At 44.8% G+C, this 14,384-nt stretch overlaps 1 protein-coding gene across 27 annotated transcripts in view; it reads right to left on the minus strand.

Annotated features, from left to right (window-relative positions):
- Positions 1 to 14,384, minus strand: part of KALRN (kalirin RhoGEF kinase) — a 711,287-nt gene that overhangs the window by 43,383 nt on the left and 653,520 nt on the right. For 11 of the 27 annotated variants that reach the window (XM_039477078.2, XM_039477077.2, XM_039477076.2 and 8 more), the window contains 4 exons: positions 11,603 to 11,788; positions 11,047 to 11,218; positions 6,090 to 6,328; positions 3,556 to 3,809 (listed from right to left, as the gene is read on the minus strand). In XM_039477078.2, coding sequence (XP_039333012.2) covers positions 3,556 to 3,809; positions 6,090 to 6,328; positions 11,047 to 11,218; positions 11,603 to 11,788 — 851 coding nt within the window. Of the gene's footprint in view, positions 3,810 to 6,089; positions 6,329 to 11,046; positions 11,219 to 11,602; positions 11,789 to 14,384 lie in introns of all 27 variants that reach the window. The other 16 variants (XM_074404222.1, XM_074404220.1, XM_039477084.2 and 13 more) reach the window with 3 other exon arrangements.

A 14,384-nucleotide genomic window follows, 5' to 3' on the forward strand; every position in this document is an offset into this window, starting at 1 on the left:
TACCAAAAAATGCACCAATCAAAATGGTAGGTCAGGGACAGTGAGGTGGTGGGCAGGCTCACCACCCTTGGGTGAGTCAGCAGCTAAGATGCTCCATCAAGCCCAGGCTTCAGAGGCCTCAAACCTGCACATCCATGGTGGCTGGCAGCTGACCTCGCCTCCAGCTGGAAGTGAGCGAGGATGAACTCTGACCTCTCCTGGTAGATGTGCAAGGCTGACTGCAGCATTTGAAGAAAATATGAATGCTAGGTTACTAAACTCTAACAAGGGAGTTTGTATACCATACCCATGACGCCTCACAGGACTGAGGAATTCCTCTTGTGAAGGGCATGGTGGATGCGTGAGGAAATGGGGTGAGGAGTGGAACAGGAAAGACAAGGAAAGTATATTCTAGAATGCATATGCTACTGCCACTTTCTCAGGACCAGACACAAAGACCCAAAAGGATGATGCTGAGAGTTCCACCTCACTTTGTATTTGGGCAGGGCCACTCCCAAACAATGTTGATCAGACAGGATTTTCTAAGGCACTTGTTTAATAAACAGTTGAGCACCTCTCATTTATCTGGATATTTTAGGGCAAAGAATTTTTCAGTCTATATTTTCCGTATCACTCAGTTTTTGTGAGTATATGGCTCTGTCAGCCTCTGGATGTCCTAGAGCTTCTCTGTTAGGACAAGACCTAACGTGTACTCCCAGGAGGTGAGAGCAGCAATGGCTTTTCAATAGGCCTTTCATCCTAACATTTTACTTCCCATAAAGGGTCATGGGAGCTACTTCTTCACAGACCTATGAAGACAAGCTCAGAGCAGAGCCCTTACACTCCATAAATATCAAATCTCGAAGACAGAGGTACCAAAAGCCAAGTCACAAGCAGTGTCAGTGACCCTGAGCAGGCATCATCAGTTTCAGGTGAGGTCACAAAGCTTGAATGAAGTTCTAATCGTTGTCTGGAGTAAGTGGTGGCTTCCCTTCAGTATCTCCTTGTCAAAGGTGGGCCTATGCAGACAGGGCTGCATGAGATGAGCCTCCATTATGGGAGAGAGGCAGAGGAGATTTAGGAAGAAGGAAGCTGCTGCAAAATACAGAGCGTCTCCACAACATTCCACACACGTCAGGATTTTAAGGGTATTTTGAGGAAGGTGTTCCAAAAATATTTATCCCCTAACACAAAGGTTCACCCTTCTGAGCAGGAGAAAACAGTCACAGCAATATTTTTGAATCTTCTGGGAAAGTGGACTCCTTCAAAAGCCCAGATCTTCTCTTGAACCTCCTAACTAGCAGGCTCTCTACTGTCCCTGCCTACCAGCACCTTGCTCCAACCACTGTAGCTGAGTGAGAACCAGCCATAGAAGCTAATCTTAGATGGCATCAGCCTATTAACTTCAGACTTTGATAACTTTACTGCCAAATCCATGTCCCTGGCTCCTTCTGAGAACAACTCGAGTCAGGGAGATCCCTGCTGCAAGGACTCCCAGGGCAGGCAGCCCTGTGTCTGTGTGTGTCCATGTGGGGGTGTGTTTCTACATGTATTAAACTCTCTGGGTTACTTAATATGCTTGGTGAAAAACTAGAAATAGTAACAATAACATTTCACGTTCAGAAGAAAGATTCAAAGTAGCATCAGTGGCAGGGCAGGCTTGGTGTCATATTCTTCTTCCGAGAAGAACTCGTCATCACGGTTTGGGGAGCTTTCATCTCTTGGTTGCAAGCCCGGGGACTGATGTGGACACAAGGTTTCAGTGACGTTTATCCTGCAGGCATCACAACCCACTCTGAGCCCTGTGGTTATGGCAGGCCTTGGGGAGGGTGTGCTGAGTGTCTTCCACTGGTAAATACTGACAGTTTCTTCCAGCCCATCACTCCCCTCCACACACCCCCCCAACCTTTGTGCAAGAGCTGTTGACAAGAAACCAAAATGACCCGCTTGTATTTCAGTCTGCTCTCTTTTGCCAGGCCTGACATCCTTTTATCTTCCCTCCCATGGAAGGTATGACTAAGTGGCCAACAGAACCAAAGGTAGGGAGGAAGAAGTGTTTAGTGCGTGGATATTTAGACGATGCATCATTAAGTATTAGCTCTGCAAGTCCCTGATTAATAAAAACTTCAGTGCTTTGAGTGCCTTTATCCCAAGGCTTCCTAAAAGGCACCCAAAACATGTGTACTTAGGATAAAATGCATGGAGGCTATTGTGCCTTAGGAGCCACTACGAATCTTTGGTTGGCCCTGAAGTTACCTAGTGAGGCCAGGGGGATGTCAGTAGCTGCTATCTCCTGACCTAGGGAGAGGCCCAGCACAGTGCAGTTCTGCTGGTGTCACTACTCAGACAGCTTGTGGGAGCCCCCTGCACTCCTTCCATGGATGGCCACCAGGCATGGAAGCAGAAGAGAATGCCAGCCAAACACTGCCTTCTACTCTGGTCATTAATGGACGTCAGCACCTCAGGGCTGCCCAGTTGCTGGGAACCAGTTGGAGAGCATCGAATCTGTACCTTCCCTCATCTCAGAGGTTAGGGAAAACGAACAGGGGCTGTTTAGGAGGAAAGAGCAGGGTCAGAGCTTTAGCGACAAAGGCACTTACTGGGTAGAGACAAAATGCCAATGCATTCACCCAAGTCCTAAAGTATAGAAAAAAAAAAAAAAAGAAGAAGACGAAGAGGAAAAGAAGAACCGTTTGCACATTTGAAAGTCCAAGATTACTGAAATGGGGGAAAAAGGGTCAACTAGTCTTTAACTTCGTTAAAACATGCTCATGGTGAAAATTTATTTTACATATTTAAAATAGTACATTTAAACTGATTAGTTACATTACAGGTACAACGATGAGCATCGTGACACCATCATATTGCACAACCTGACTTCATCCATATGGGTTTCTTTAAATAGTGCAAAATACTTTATACAGGAATGTGTTCGGAAGGGTCTTTGCAACCAAAATAAGGAAAAGAAATATCTCACAAATTACTATGAACATGTATTCAAGTGATGGGGTGGGGGGAATTTTTTAAAAGTTACAATCTGTACAGAAGAATTGCCACAGACAACCAAAAAGTTCCCTCCCTCCTGGGAGGAGCAGCGGGCCTCTGACCTTTACAGGTCTGGCATTTGTGCCAAGGTAATATTTTGGTGTCAATCAAAAAAAAAAAAATATATATATATATCAGTTACTTAATACAATATAAATAGAAGTCCAGTCCAGTGAGTCCTGTGGTGGGTCAAATGTGGCAACAGAAGGCATATCTTTCGTCACCTAGGGTTTCAGTAGGGTTCTTTTCTTAATGAGTTGGGGGGAAAAGCGGGAAAAAAATGAACAGAAAATTATAAAACAAAAGGAAATAAAAATCACTGCCACCACCAACAAAAAAAACTGGACCACTCCAGCCTGGAAGCCCCATGCTGCATATGGTTCCAGCACTCAAACACTGGTTCAGTGGCACTGTTGAGAACAAGCAGCAGTAATTCCCTACCGTGTGTTTGTACTTTTGTGTTTTTTTGTTTGTTTCTGAATATTTTTAATCCTCATACTCCTCTCCCGGGGAAGCCAACGAGGCACTTACTTGATGCTCCCGTCACTACTTTCTGCTGCTGTGGCTTTGGTGAGGGGTGCCAGGATGCTGCCTGGGACCCAGCCCTCGGCGGCGGGGGAATGGTCGCTGGCAGGCTGGTACACCAGACACATGTTCTGCTGGTTGACGGCGAGGACCTGGACCACCTCACCTTGGCTCACACAGATTTCATTCTCCTTCAGTGCATAGTAATCTTTGACCACAGCCATGGACGAGGTCCCATTGCAGCCTCCCAGGTCGTTCTGCTGGGAGACAAGGGTGAAGGCCACAAACACAAGGATGCTAGTTCACATGGGCTTGCTTTGCACCCTACCTGGTGGTTCAAGTAGCAGGGTAAGCAGCAGGCAGCATTCTCTCTTGAGTAATGACATAATATTAATAAATGTGCTCTGAAAGTGTATTTTTTAATAGCAACGTTTCAACAATATTATCATCCAGGGTGAATATGCTCCAGCACAGAAAGTGGTATCAACACGGCTTTGACCTGGAAACCCCTTCCTAGCATACAATCTTCCAGCCAGCATTCTCTGACAAGTGAAAGGAAGAACCTGGCACTGGCATAGGGATATGTAAGCACCTGGGCAGAGTGAGGTCAGGACAAGGGTCATGTCAGGGGTTACAATCCTTCAATGGAAAGAACATGGATCATTTGATATTAAATTGTTTTCTTTTTGAACATGTATTGGCTTTACTGTATATTCTGACCCTCTTTGAGACAAGACTAAGAATGATATCTCTGCCCAATTCAGAGGCAAGGCCAGGACCTGCCTGCACCCAACTTCCTGCAGGCACCAAGTACCTTTCCCTACTCATTAATACAAGAGATGCTGCCTTTGATCTTCCCATGTGAGTCTGCATCAGGGCAGCTGCTTCTAGGCAGATTTCTAACTCCCAAGAAGGCCTGGCTGCCTCACAGAGCATGGTAAGAGCCAGAAATTCTTCAGTATATACATACACATTCTGTATATATGTCTGTGTGTATATATATACATACATATTCTTACATATAGTATATACATATATATCCTGTATGTATATACACACAAATTCTTCAGTATATACTTTTTTTATTTTTTGAAACAGGGTCTTGCTGTGTCACTGCTGAAGTGTAATGGCAGAGTCATAGCTCGCTGTAGCCTCGACTTACCAGGCTGAAGTGATTCTCCTGCCTCAGTAGCTGGGAAAACAGGTATGCGCTACCACGCCTGGCTAATTTTTTTAAAAAAGTTTTATTAGAGACGAGTTCTCGCCATGTTGCCCAGGCTGGTTTTGAACTCCTGAGCTCAAGCCATCCTCCTGCCTTGGCCTTCCAAAGTGCTGGGATTACAGGTGTGAGCCACCATATCTGGCCTGATATGTTCGACAAAATACCAAAGGGATTTCAACTTACTCAAAAAGGCAGGGTTGTTTTGGAAGGTGGAAAATCATTTCCAGGTGATGTGATGAAACAAGTTGGTATAGTTACTCTAACACAGGATTGAACTTGGACATCAATAATTTTTTAATATAACCAATATAAACTAACAATTTTGGAGAGAAATAAAACTATGAAATTGGAAAATGTATATTAAAAATGTGTTTCTATTCATAGAGCCACTGAGGCCTAATGAGATTAACTAACTTGCTAAGGTTCTAAAGCAAGTGAGGCAGAATTGGGAATAGAAGCCAGGTTTGCCTGATTCCTATTCTAGCATTTTTCCCATTTCTCTCCTGTTCTACCTACCGTGTAGGGGCAGAATAGCTGTGTAGACTAGGTGTATGGTTGAGTCTTTGACTCTCCTTATGACAATGTTTGAATTGTAGATTATCTATGAAAAACATTTAATCTAAGCAGGACTTCTGCCATTCACACGCTGATGATTGAGTTCCCTTCCACATCAGCCAATGGATGGTGAAGAGCTGTGAACTTCTTTCAGTAGGCGCTCAACGTAGATCATCATTAGAAAAGGTGATCTCTTTTTAAGATGTCAAGCACCACAACTGTGACTTTTAGATGAAGATGATCCACACCACAACTATTCTACTTAGCAAAAATCATCCATTTTTATGATTGCCAGAGGGAACTGGTATAACTCACCCAATTTACAGGGAAAGAAAAACGTAATTGAGACTAGACTGTACTTAGTGGGCTGTTCCTGCTAAAAGAATCGGCAAGCATTAAAAGACGCTACTTCCTGGCCGGGTGCGGTGGCTCAGGTCTGTAATCCCAGCACTTTGGGAGGCTGACATGGGAATATCATTTGTGGTCAGGAATTTGTGATCAGCCTGGCCAATATGGTAAAACCCATCTCTTCTAAAAAATATAAAAATTAGCCAGGCGTGGTGTGGTGCCTGTAGTCCCAGCTACTTGGGAGGCTGAGGCAGAAGAATTTGATTGAACCTAGAAGGCAGAGGCTGCAGTGAGCTGAGATCGCGCCACCGCACTCCAGCCTGGGTGACAGACTGAGCCTCCGTCTCTTCCTAAAGTAACTCCTGGGGCTGTGCTCTCATAGTGGCAAGGATGGGAGTAATGAGTTGTCACTTACCTTGCTGGCTTCAAACTTGTCCCCAGGCTGGTGGTATTCAAACCCTGGACTGCCATTGGAGGTAGGTATCTTCAGGGGTGGCAGAGGTGGGTTATAGCTGGAGCCCTTTGGGGGCTTCTCTGAGCCCACAGGAGCAGAGGAGTAGGGCCTGGGGCTGGCTTGGGGAAGCCTGGCAGGTTGAGACTTCATCACGGCTGTGCTCCTTTCTTTCCGCTGATACTCAATGGGCGACTGCAGTGCTGTGGGATAAGAGCAGGTGGTTACTCTAAGCTTTGGAAATCCCACTAGGATTTAGAGGCCTCTTAGGTCCAAGGCTTTGTGTTAGGTGTGGTGTGGATAAGTGAGAAAAACACTACCGTTGTTTTTAAGGTAATGTGAGAACTAAGACATCTACCTAAATAATAAAAATTTTTTAAAAAAATGGTGCCATATGTGAGGCACTAAGTATAGTGCAAAGAGAGAGAAGGCTCTGTAACGTGCATGGTGGTGGTAACAAAAGGGCTTTGGAAGAGAGCTGTGGCCAGACTCTGGCGCTTGGGCTGCAGGAAGGAGGCAAGTGTGATGTGTTGGTGAGGGTAACAGGAAGGAGTCAGAGTGCCTGGGGCCTTGGGTCTCCCTGGAGGAGGGGGAAAGAAGAAGGGTCCAGGAAGTGGGAAGGGCCATGGTGTGAAAAGTCTAGACAGTGGGGCCAGTGAGTCTGACCGAATTTCATGACCAAATTCTGAAGGTCATGAAAAGTAAGTGGATTAAATGAACTTTAAAGTTTTAAATTCAGATTCTGTCATCAGAGCCACATGTGAGGAACACTGACCTTGTAGTGGTGAGGAGGAGGGACTGGAGAGGAGGAGACAGAAGGCTTCTTGTCGACTTCAGAAGCTGTGGAATGGTAACAGCGAGAGGCAGAAGGGCTAGGAGAGCGCGACTGGGGAGATGTGGAACGGATGGGGGCATGGCGAGGTTGGGAGAGACGAGACTGTGACAGCCTAGGTAGGAAAAGCAGTGCAAGGATGGAGGATGGCTCAGGTTTGGAGACTCAGAGGACGGTAGTCAGTGGAACTCAGAAGACAAGAGAACAAGCTGATGCGAAGAGGAAGACTGGAGCTTTGTTTCATTGAGTTTAAGGTGACAAGGTTGCAAGGTCTGAGAACTAAAGAGGTAGAGCCAGGCAAATGGCATACAGGTCCAATTCTTTAAGAATGACTTCGAGGGTTGGCCCAGTTATGTCATCTTTATCAGTTTGCACTGTAAAAACTATTTAAGTGGGTTAACAGTTGGGGCCCAGAGAACTTCTCAATTATAAGAATATTTCTACTGTGATAGGTACATACCTCAATAGGACTTAACATAGGGTCACACTTCCTATTTGAGGTCTCAGAAGGAAAGGTTGGCTCTGAGATGCCTGCATACATCTCTGTAAGTAGAAGCCGGGCTCTGGTCCATCATCACATCCTTGTCTCTTGCAAGTGTTAAAGTAATAACAGGCCTGCCAGAGCACAGCCTCTCTCACTGGGGAGCATTTCGTGGGCATTAAGTATTTAGGAGATGATAACCTAATTTAGTAATACAGTTGGCCCACTGTATCTGTGGGCTCCACAACCATGGATTCAACCAACTCTGGATTGAAAATTTATGGGAAGGGCCAGGGACAGTGGCTCATGCCTATAATCCCTGCACTTTGGAAGGCCAAGGTGGGTAGATCACTCGAGGCCAGGAGTTCAAGACCAGCCGTGGCCAACAAGGCAAAACCTCATCCCTACTAAAAATACAAAAATTAGCCAGGCATGGTGGTGTACACCTGTAATCCCAGCTTCTCGGGAGGCTGAGGCACGAGACTCTTTTGAACCTGGGAACTGGAGGTTTGCAGTGAACTGAGATCATGCCACTGCACTCTAACCTTGGTGACAGAGTGAGACTCTGTCTCGAAAATAAATAAATATATAAATAAAATACATGGGGGGAGAAAGGATGGTTGTAGTCTGTCAGTCCATAAACTGTTATCAGTATAACAACTATTTACACAGCACTTACATTATATTAGGTATTATAAACAATCTAGAGATAATTTAAATTATATAGGATGTACATGTACATAGATCGTCACATGCAAACACAATGTCATGTTCCTCGAGGGACTTGAGCATCCACAGACTCTGGTATCCTTGGGAGGCCTTGGAACCAATTCCCTGTGGATACCAAGGGATGATCGTATCTCTGTGATTCACTGTAATTAGGAGAAAGGTCTCTTGGAACTACGTAAGGGTCTGAATCATTGACTATGCCTAAAGAAATACAGTTCCGAGTTCTAAGTACAAAGCAGAGTTATAAAGCAGGCCTTATCAAACTGATTTGATGGATCAATTCCCATCACATGGAATTGTGATATTACCTGGTTATTTACAATGACTGTGCTAAAACATTTGAAAAAAGTATGCCTTCTTAAATAAGCTAAATAGCCTGCATTCTTTCACCAGCCTCAATTCGCATAGCTTAGTCTCAGAATCAGGAAAACGGTGCATCCCTACAGGGTTTGTTTTTTGGCTGATCTACACAGTGTCTTATGTCTCATCTTGTTTCTTTCTTCACTTTGGTTGCTAGGGATATCATAGTTAAATAAATGAGTGCCCTAACACTAGCATGTATACTACAGTTTTGTGGTTCAAAACCTTAATTTGAAATCCTATAGCTCTAGATTCAATTCCTCTTTCTATCACTTACTGTTTCTGTGACCTTGGACAAGTTCTGAGTCTCCTTTCCCTCCTCTGAAAAAAGTAGGATGATAGTACTTACCTCTCCATGCTGACATGAGGATTAAATGTGAAAAACCAGGTCAAATGCTTAGCATAGTGCCTGGCACAGAATGAGGATTGAATACATGGGAGCTATTATTGTTATGTCAATAACTTTTTGCTTCAACTTATTTTTTTACTTCATTTTTATACTTTATTTTTCTTTTGTCCCAGATTGACGAATTTTAAAATTCCTCATTTCAGCTTAGAATCTATCAGAAACTCCTAACAGAATGTAATTTAAATGGGTGTACTTTATATATGCACACATTTTTGCATAGAATTATTTTATCAACAAAAGTGTTCATTCAGAGTTATATATTCAGAAATCATAAGCCATATACAACTTTCATTACCATCCCTCAGGGCTGGGCTGACATTTAAGTTTAGATGTTTCAGAGTAAAATGAATCCTAGAGATCACTTAGTCTAGCTGTTTTTCACCAAAATTTTTTGCAGTTGAGGGCCAGGGGCCTGGTCCCAAAATACTTCCTTGTAAGTGCAAAATTGCTTTGAAGTCTCATGTTCTATCTTAAAAAGTCATGGCATCCTGCTACACGATCTCCTCTATTCATCTTTAAAACACTGCGCTAAATCCTTTATCCTATAGTGAAACTGATATCGTAGAGAGGACGTCATGTTTCCTGCTTCCAGGAAGACTGGCCCATCATGGTGCACGCCAGCATGGGCAGAGTAGTTCTACCTGAACTCTCTTTTTTTTTTTTGAGACGGAGTTTTGCTCTTGTTACCCAGGCTGGAGTGCAATGGCGCGATCTCGGCTCACCGCAACCTCCGCCTCCTGGGTTCAGGCAATTCTCCTGCCTCAGCCTCCTGAGGAGCTGGGATTACAGGCACGCGCCACCATGCCCAGCTAATTTTTTGTATTTTTAGTAGAGACGGGGTTTCACCATGTTAACCAGGATGGTCTCGATCTCTTGACCTCGTGATCCACCCGCCTCGGCCTCCCAAAGTGCTGGGATTACAGGCTTGAGCCACCGCGCCCGGCCTGAACTCTCTTTTTAACAAAACCAGCCACAAGGGCCAGAGAAATGTCATGACTTGCCCAAGGTCCTCAACTCATATGTCACCTTTTATCTTTCTCTTCAGCATTCAGTTCCATTCTAGACACCCAGAAAATGCTGTATTTGGATCATCTAAAGGAGCCTAGATCTTAGTACTGGCATGAAAAGGTGACACATCCGAAGGTGGGACTGTATATATGTATGTGTGTGTACCTGTGTGTGCACTCATATGCGCATATATGGCCATGTAGTACAGATCTCAGGACAGGGAGGAAGAGGTGATTATACTCAATGCTGGTATTGTGTCTGTGTGTCTATATAGGCATATGTGCTTCTTGCTGGGTCTCCAGGTTTACTTCATTACTAATTAAATTCTGCATTCAACCTCAAGCTCTATTTCTGCTTGGTTAGACTTCTGAGCCAACCAAGTCAGCAGAGATCAGTCACTAGTTTAAAGTCGCACACCCCTTTCCCAGGCTCAGTGTGAAGAAAACCCCAGCAGGGGAAAAAAATAAAGAAACCAAGTAGCAACTCCATTTCACTCTAATTCACACTACACATGAGGGAACTCCTGCAAGGGCCACAGAGAGCTACACCCTCTGTGTAACCACCAATTTCTTCTAGGAAGTTTTGGGGTACTACAGAAATTTAGAGTTAGCAACCATCTCATTTAAAAGGAGTAAGGTTGACTGGCAACATGGCTTATCTAGGCTCTCACACTGTTGGGAGCAGAGGAGGGATCAGAACTGATTGGCTAAACTCCTATTTATTTCTATAACTGGAGAAGCTGTGAAAATTGGGAAACTGCATGTCATTTCTAGCAGGCCCCTAAGACACAGATGATGTGCCTATCTCAGACTTCTACCCAAATTAGTACCAGGTGGTAGTGATGGCCACAAGACATAAATCCTGTGACCTAAAAAAGAAATCTCTTCCATCAGAAAGATGGAGCTTCTTTTTCATACTCCATGTGTTCTACTTGTATATTCAGATTCAGAAGAATTCTAAAGCGTTTCTGAAAACTACAAAGATGGAGTTCCTTTTCAATGTGATCTGGGTTCATAACTGACCATGAGCCCAGACCCAAGGAAGCTCAGAGATTGCGAAGTCCCCTGAAATGGCCCTGCAAGAAACCAAGCCCAGGACCCACCATTCAAAAAGTCTCGCTGTGTTTCTAAGACTTGATTGATGTCCTGCACCCAGGCCTGCTGGATGTCAGCATTGGCGGCTTGCAGAATGACCCTCTCAGAAGTCTCTCTGTTCATGAGTGCAAACTTGCATGGATCATTGTCCACATTCTCCTCCAGGACCAAGTAATTCATCTGGAAGAAAACAAGTTGATCCTTTTTACATTTAAGAGATTAAAAAAAAAAAAATCAGCAACATATTACTGTTCTTCGAAGTTCTTCAAAGTTTCTATTTCAGGACATGCTTCCAAATTTTGCCCTGGATCTAGGAGGCCAGTAGTTAGGTTTTTGTCTCTGGATGAGTGACATGATCCCAGGGAAACTACAAGATCATGCTAGAGACTGGCTCAGCCTGTCACTTTGGCTCACAGATAATCACTGTTGTTCAACCTCCATGACCAAAGGTTCTTAGGCTGAATGATTTTCAGTGTTTTGGATGTCATCCAGTGCCTGGTAGGGAAGCACATCCCAAGAGTCGGGCTCTTCCTTGTCCCTTCTCATCACCACTGAGATCCTCACCTTGATGCTCTTTTTGAACATGTAGCCGGGGGTGAGGGATCCCTTCCTGAGCAGTTCACTGAAGATGACAATCTGCTCAAAGAGGAATACGCGCCTCTCTTTGGTCCGGGACTGCATGCCCGCATCCAGGTCTATCACATAGAACGTGTCCTGTTGCAGCAGCTTCCCTTGAGCAGTCAGGGTGCCCTGAAGGAGAGAGGGGTTGGGGTGAAGTGAATGAAAAACAGGGAGATGGCCACTGCCCTCTGGGTCCCCAGAACCTCCTCATCTGGGGATATGGACAACAGATCTGACATCAAAACTCTCAAGGCTCTAGAGACTGACTTAGAACCCACCCGTTCATCCAAGGACAGACCTTGGCCACTTTCCTGTTCACACAAGAGCTCTGGAGGGAAAGGGAAAGCAAGCTCCAGGCAAACGCCAGAAGGCAGGAAGTAACGTTATTAGCTGGAAAGTCATAATCCTGGCCCTTCCTGTTTTTTTGTTTTTGTTTGCTGTTTTTTGTTTGGTTTTGGTAGTTTGAGAGAGTCTCGCTCTGTCAGCAGGCTGGAGTGCAGTGGCACAATCTTGGCTCACTGCAAACTCTGCCTCCTGGGTTGGGTTCAAGCAATTCTTGTGCCTCAGTCTCTCGAGTGGCTGGGACAACAGACGCCCACTGCCACGCCCAGATAATTTTTGTATTTTTAGTAGAGACCAGGTTTCACCATGTTGGCCAGGATGGTCTCTATCTCTTGACCTCATGATCCGCCTGCCTCAGCCTCCCAAAGTGCTAGGACTAGAGGCGTGAACCACCACACCTGGCCAGCCCTTCTTGTTTTTTATTGAAAGGACAATAGAAAGTAGGTGACACTTGGAGCTACAAGTGGCCTTTCTGTCCTCAGAGCTCTGAGAGCTGTGCCTGCCTAGCTCCTTTGCAGTACAGTTCAAGGACTTGGGGCATTCTCACGGCCATGAACCTTGAACTCACCTGTGAATAAGGGAAGTGATGAAGGCAGCAGGTCCACAAATACTCTGATAAGTCACTCCCCTCTCTTCTTCAATTATCTTAGGATGGGGAAAATTCTGAAATCTTAGTTTCTAGTTATAGGCCAACAGGTAGAGTTGGTACTATAGTTAAGTCCCCATGTTATATAAGCTGGTAATATAATATGGGGACTGGTAATAATTTTCTAGGTCCTGTGATTCTTCTAAAAATGACTCCAGGCCGGGTGCAGTGGCTTACCCCTGTAATCCTAGCACCTTGGGAGGGCGAGATGGGCAGATCACGAGGTCAAGAGATCGAGACCATCAAGGCCAACATGGTGAAACCCGTCTCTATTAAAAATATAAAAATTAGTTGAGCATGATGGGACGCGCCTGTAGTTCCAGCTACTCCGGAGGCTGAGGCACAAGAATCACTTGAACCTGGGAGGCAGAGGTTGTGGTGAGCCGAAATTGCACCACTGCACTCCAGCCTGGGTGAGAGAGTGAGACTCTGTCTCCAAAAATAAAATAAAATAAATAAATAAAATAAAATAAAATAAAATAAAATAAAACAAAAATACATAAAATAAAAGATTTCAGCTGCCAGGCCACCTGACACCCAGCTGAGGAGGTAGAACCTATTTGGTTTGCCAGTTTCTAATGAGATTTTAGAGACATCTTCACAGCTTCAAAGGGAATATGGCCCAACTCAGAAAGTCTTCCCAGAATCTGTCAGAGCGTCTTGCATTTCTATTGCTTTGCAACGAGAAGACCTCGACATCAGAGACGGCCATCAGTGAACCTCCTCTGAAATGCAGGTACTCTTTTCTCAGGTGACGACTCTGCCCTTTGGTGCAAATGTGGACTCTTCTTTCCATGTGATATCTTATTCCAAACACTACCCAGCAGAGGGGTCATTTTTCTTTTGTGTTCCTGAGAAGCACCTGCCCCCTGCTTGGATCATGGCTCCTTACTGCCAACATCAGCAGCCAAACAGGCTTATCTTTACCCTGCTCTAAAGTTAATATTAAGCCAGTGACCAGCTAGCCAGGAAAGCTCTATTAATATTACACAAGAACCTATCATGGGTTATAGCTCAGTCAGCACCAAACGGAAAGCCAGAGGATTTGAAAATATGAGAGGGAGGAATTTAAAAGAGGAGGCTCTCAATTCCCTCAAGCCCAAAGCCATGGGCTGAGGGAATAGACATTTGCTCACTGTTCCTCCCAGTTGGCTGAAGGAATGCAAAAACCAGGCTCTGGTGGCTTGATGAAAACAGGAGACGACAGTGCTTAACTTAAAACTTGATTCCATACATGTGGGTGTCCGGACACACACAGGCACACGCACATGTACAACACTCCTCCTGCCAGTGGTCACTTCCTCCAGAGACCCAGAGAAGCACAGCCAGACTCCTGTTCAGAAAACATGGGTCTTCAAGGTTGCAGTACAAAAGGGATCTCTTGGTATGTTCAGAATAGCCTCAGACCTGATGCAATACCCATGGAAAAAGGACAGAACTGCACCTAGAATGACTAAGGAAAATGGTTAAGAACTCAGTGTGTGTCTATCGAGTAACCCTGCTTACGCTACTGCCTCCAGCCTACTTGAGAAGACCAAGAGCCTATGAAATATGCACATTAAAAAAAGAAACGTCCACATAGTTCCTGCCACAGCAAAGAATGGAAACCAGACAGGGACACGTGGGATGGGCTGGAAGGGCAAGGAGGAGAAGGAAATTTGGCTCAAGAATGTCATGAATCCAATGCATGAATCCAAACTTAAATATACTATCCCCCAAATTACTCATATAGTGGTA

The sequence above is a fragment of the Saimiri boliviensis genome, chromosome 8 (assembly GCF_048565385.1).
Source record: "Saimiri boliviensis isolate mSaiBol1 chromosome 8, mSaiBol1.pri, whole genome shotgun sequence".
Taxonomy (NCBI): domain Eukaryota; kingdom Metazoa; phylum Chordata; class Mammalia; order Primates; family Cebidae; genus Saimiri; species Saimiri boliviensis.